The sequence below is a fragment of the Haliotis rubra genome, unplaced genomic scaffold, assembly GCF_003918875.1.
Source record: "Haliotis rubra isolate DU_JTF1 unplaced genomic scaffold, ASM391887v1 Scf718, whole genome shotgun sequence".
Classification (NCBI taxonomy): Eukaryota; Metazoa; Mollusca; class Gastropoda; order Lepetellida; family Haliotidae; genus Haliotis; species Haliotis rubra.
Genome location: NW_025767433.1, coordinates 295,214 through 301,087, shown reverse-complemented (window position 1 = coordinate 301,087; position 5,874 = coordinate 295,214). Strand labels below are relative to the sequence as shown.

General features: G+C 42.2%; 1 protein-coding gene across 1 annotated transcript; it reads right to left on the bottom strand.

The window, feature by feature from the left end:
* Positions 1 to 229: 229 nt before the first annotated feature.
* On the bottom strand, positions 230 to 5,385 carry LOC124259330 (putative fungistatic metabolite). Its single transcript, XM_046693453.1, has 4 exons — positions 5,095 to 5,385; positions 4,356 to 4,422; positions 2,190 to 2,329; positions 230 to 971 (listed from the first exon to the last, which is right to left on the bottom strand). The coding sequence occupies exons 1-4, from the start codon at positions 5,305 to 5,307 to the stop codon at positions 828 to 830; spliced, it is 564 nt and encodes a 187-aa protein (XP_046549409.1). The 5' UTR covers positions 5,308 to 5,385; the 3' UTR covers positions 230 to 827.
* Positions 5,386 to 5,874: the final 489 nt, after the last annotated feature.

Sequence of the window (5,874 nt, the reverse complement as noted above, 5' to 3'; positions counted from 1 at the left end):
AACACACGGCACATTGAGCGGCGGTATCTTGTCTTCACACATAACAATATCAGGGTGTAACACACGGCACAGTGGGTGACGGTATCTTGTCTTCACACATAACAATGTCAGGGTGTAACACACGGAACAGTGAGTGAGCGTATCTTGTCTTCACACATAACAATATCAGGGTTTAACACACGGCACAGTGGGTGAGTGTATCTTGTCTTCACACGGAACAATGTCAGGGTGTAACACACGGCACATTGAGCGGCGGTATCTTGTCTTCACACATAACAATATCAGGGTGTAACACACGGCACAGTGGGTGACGGTATCTTGTCTTCACACATAACAATGACAGGGTGTACCACACGGAACAGTGAGTGAGCGTATCTTGTCTTCACACATAACAATATCAGGGTGCAACACAGACTATATTGAAGTGTATCTGGTCATTATAAGGTTGTGTGTGTAATGAGTATTAATGTTACGTTATTCATATGTGGATCACACCATGGCTACTAAACGGGTGAAAGAAACTTCACGATTTTTTAAATCTTTTATCGTACAGTAAGTGATTATTCATATCTGTAGTTCACACTTTCATCATTCAGAATGTTGTAAATCCATTAATCTTCCACAAATGATTGTTAAATTTCCATAATGTGAGTTTATTGTTTTGTGTTAAAAAAATCGAGGTGACGTTTCTTTCCCCCGTGAGTTTATAACTCTTGTAATGAACCGATCAGCAAAGTCAACTTCAAGCACATTTATGCAAATGTTTCACGGAAAGTTCCCCAGTTCCGTCTCTTGCCTTTAATTTCTGAGGCACATATACAGAACCGTCAAACAACCTGATATATGGTCATCCTCCACGGTCCTCCACACATCTCGGTGTTGTCCCCTGCGCAGGGATAGTTGCACTCGTTGTCGGGCACCTTCTTGAAGCCACTCTTGATCATGTTACCGCAGTAACATTCCGTTCCCACCTTTAAAACAAAACATGCCAATATTCGCGCAGCTGTTTCTTGGCATTGGACATTTTTGTTTTCTAATCCATTTTGGCATTTGTTTTCTTTCCATTGCATTATGGTATTTTCTGGTTTGTAGTTCCTATTAAACTGACTGAGAACCCTATGTATGTCCATGTAGCCTTTACTGCAGATATGTTACATACCAATTAGTCGTTTCCATATTCTAATGCACGGTCCGGTGCAGTTTCTGTAATACGGAATGAGTTAATATTTAACGTCACATCGGCAATATTTCAGCCATATCGTGACTAATACGGAATGAGTTGACCTTACTTCTGTATAGCCAAAACTACATCCTTTCCCAGACATGGGTTGAAGAATATGGCAATGTAAACTGTTTGAGAAAACAGCTGGAACAGTTGTTTCAAACACACAGATTGTTTGCATGGGTACATGGAGATGAATTGAGAAGAGTAAAATATACGGGAAGAGAAACTGATGTTAAATATTAAATGCATAAAGAAGGATATAGGATTCCAAAGTTTGCTATATACTAAGTAAGTAAGTATAATTCCCTCCCACCTATATCAATAACGGATGTGCCAAAATAACAGTATTAGTTAAGCTGGCTACTTGCCAGGTAGGACGGGCTGATACGGAGTCAAACGGGACGTACCATCCCATACCACCAGCCAAATCATCATTTTTTGCACACCTGCCCACTGTCTCGCATTTGGCGTGAAAAGAACTCATGTTCATACAAAATCACGCTCTCACGACAACACAATAAAAGCTCACGCAAATCTAAAATTTATTATTTACCTCTATTCACCGATCTCTACAAATGTCCAAAAAGTGCTGAATTGTGTTTGGGCTTGGGAGCCACACACACTCACTCACGCACGAACGCTCGCGACACACACACACACAGAGACAGACAGACACCACCACCCGAGACCCCCTGCCAGGACGCTATCCTGGACCTGTCCAGGCTTTGAGAAAATCCCACTCATTAGAAACATATTAGGTTGTCAGCCAATGGCCGAGTCACGATTTTATCAGCCTTTGGTTGTTTAGGTCCCAAAGTGTCACATACAGATATTCTTGAAACGTTGTTCTTGGTTATTAACCAATGAAAGGTATTTTCATATACCTAAAGGGTTATGTAACATATCATTAAACTGCTCAAAGCAAAGAACACCTAAGTTCTGAAATACAGCCCTTAATACCTACCGAAAGTCCGAAGAAGGAGTATCCATACTGGGTGCAGTGAAATCGACACATGTCAATCGTCATGCTTGTGATGTTTAGCATGTATTCGTGAGGAAGGACACGATTTCTGTCATCATGGTAGCAACCTCTATATACAGGACCTACATGGTAAACGTAATACATCAACCTCTATAAACAGGACCTACATGGTAAACGTAACACATAAACCTCTATATACAGGACATACATGGTAAACGTAATACATCAACCTCTGTATACAGGACCTACATGGTAAACGTAATACATAAACCTCTATATACAGGACATACATGGTAAACGTAACACATAAACCTCTATATACAGGACATACATGGTAAACGTAATACATCAACCTCTGTATACAGGACCTACATGGTAAACGTAATACATCAATCTCTATATACAGGACCCACTTGGTGAACATAATACATTAACCTCTATATACAGGACCTATGTGGTAAACGTAATACATCAACCTCTATATACAGGATCTACATGGTAAACGTAATACATCAACCTCTATATACAGGACTTATGTGGTAAAAGTAATACATCAACCTCTATATACAGGACCTAAGTGGTAAAAGTAATACATCAACCTCTATATACAGGACATATGTGGTAAACGTAATACATCAACCTCTATATACAGGATCTACGGGGTAAACGTAATACATCAACCTCTATATACAGGACCTACATGGTAAACGTAATACATCAAACCTCTATATACAGGACCTACATGGTAAACGTAATATATCAACCTCTATATACAGGACATACATGGTAAACATAATACATCAACCTCTACATACAGGACGTTCATGGTAAACGTAATACACCAACCTCTATATACAGGACCTACGTGGTGAAAGTAATACATCAACCTCTACATACAGCACTAACATGGTAAACGTAATACATCAACCTCTATATACAGGACCTACCAGACAAACATTTCTGGCTCACATAGCAGCCCCTGTAAACAGGACCTACATGACAAACATTACTGGCTCACATAGCAGCCCCTGTAAACAGGACCTACCAGACAAACATTACTGGCTCACATAGCAACCCCTGTAAACAGGACCTACCAGACAAACATTACTGGCTCACATAGCAGCCCCTGTAAACAGGACCTACCAGACAAACATTACTGGCTCACATAGCAGCCTGTAAACAGGACCTACCAGACAAACATTACTGGCTCACATAGCAACCCCTGTAAACAGGACCTACCAGACAAACATTACTGGCTCACATAGCAACCCCCTGTAAACAGGACCTACCAGACAAACATTACTGGCTCACATAGCAGCCCCTGTAAACAGGACCTACCAGACAAACATTACTGGCTCACATAGCAGCCCCTGTAAACAGGACCTACCAGACAAACATTACTGGCTCACATAGCAGCCCCTGTAAACAGGACCTACCAGACAAACATTACTGGCTCACATAGCAACCCCTGTAAACAGGACCTACCAGACAAACATTACTGGCTCACATAGCAGCCCCTGTAAACAGGACCTACCAGACAAACATTACTGGCTCACATAGCAGCCCCTGTAAACAGGACCTACCAGACAAACATTACTGGCTCACATAGCAACCCCTGTAAACAGGACCTACCAGACAAACATTACTGGCTCACATAGCAGCCCCTGTAAACAGGACCTACCAGACAAACATTACTGGCTCACATAGCAACCCCTGTAAACAGGACCTACCAGACAAACATTACTGGCTCACATAGCAGCCCCTGTAAACAGGACCTACCAGACAAACATTACTGGCTCACATAGCAGCCCCTGTAAACAGGACCTACCAGACAAACATTACTGGCTCACATAGCAGCCCCTGTAAACAGGACCTACCAGACAAACATTACTGGCTCACATACATGTATGTGTTGTCCTGTGCATGGAGCTTAGGTCACAAATCAGGTGAATTTGTTGGGCGCGGAGAGTCCTTGGATGGGTGACCGTGTTTGACAGTTTGACTCCTGAGAGTTTCCAGGACTTCAGTCCTGCCCACAAAGAAGCACATGTGAAACATGTGGTCTCACCTTAGGTGCATTACATACGTAATGTGCTGAGTCTAGATTACAGGGAAGAGGGGCAGGAGCTTCATGAATACACCCATTACCTGTGGTGGTCGGAGTCGTTGTCTCCTCTGCAGGCGTGGTTGTCTCTTGTGCGTTTTCTGACGTTGTCTGCAAAATATGTAACATAATTTCATTTTTACGTAATCAGAAAATTATTATATAAAGATTAATTAAATAATATGCATGGTCGCCTATTTCCCGATAACAGTGGCTTATCACCCGGTAACAGGGGAAATGCCTCCGTTTTCGAAGCTCCATATGAACAACACTCTAGAAGATTCATTTGATCTCGGGTTCCAAAGCTCTAATCATCAATACTATCACAGTAACCTTGCCAGGAGTATTTTCGCAGCGGTAAGAAGCGATTTTATTGGATAAAGATTAGTTCCTAATGACGCTTTTTCTGATATTGCAAATCCACGAATATATTCGAAACACCACTTGTCATTTACAGTGAGTGAATGAGTTTAGTTTTACGCCGCACTCAGCAATATTTCAGCTATATGGCGGTGGTCTGTGAATAATCGAGTCTGGACCAGAAAATCCAGTTATCAACAACATGAGCATCGATTTGCGCACTTGGGAACAGATGACATTGTCATTTACAGGAGGTGGTGGAGTAGCCTCACGGTTAAAGCGCTCGCTCGTCACACCGAGACCCGAATTCGATCCCACACATAGTACAATGTGTGAAGACCATGTTATTAGTCACCCGCCGCCATATTGCTGGAATATTGCTAAAAGCGGCGCAAAACCACACCCGCTCCACATTTAGAGTACCTGATGGTCGATGTTCTCCAACATCTGCCGACACTCAGCTAGAAGGTCCTTCCACTTGTCTGCAGTGCAGCTGGCAGCGTCGGAACACGTACAGACAAACGTTCGCGACGTTGGGGTATTCTTTGTAAGAACAGCTTGACTCAACAGATTTCCCTGACAGTAACCCAGAGTCAGAACGTTGTAGACGGTAACAACACTTACTATCAGTTTCATCTTGTTCACGTTTTCCTCCGATAATGAAACCAAAGGGTGAAACTTCACGCTTATAACACAATGACGTTGCTGGCAGTTGCCAACAACAGAAATGTAAGAATGGTTTCGATGTCTTTATCATCAGTTATATATGATTTTCACACATGCAATCGATATCGAGGCACTCTAACAAATGATATCTGGGGTGCACATGTCAACCGTGTTGATTAAAATGAATACATTATGTCCAAAGCACAATGCTTGTTAAAATGGCTGATGCTGCATGACTAATTAGAATGAAATCAGTTGAGTAAACGTTGTATGGGGTCCGTAGGTGTTGAAGTAACTTGGTCTTGACAGCAGATGTTGAAAATGTGTCCATAAAGCGTGAAACACAACAATAAAGTGGGTCGATTTGTTTGTTTGTTGTTTAACGCCGCACTCAGCAATATTCCAGCTATATGGTGGCGGTCTGTAAATAATCGAGTCTGGACCAGACAATCCAGTGATCAACAGCATGAGCATCGACACAACTGGGATACGATGATATGTGTCAACCACGTCTACGAGCCTGACCACCCGATCCTG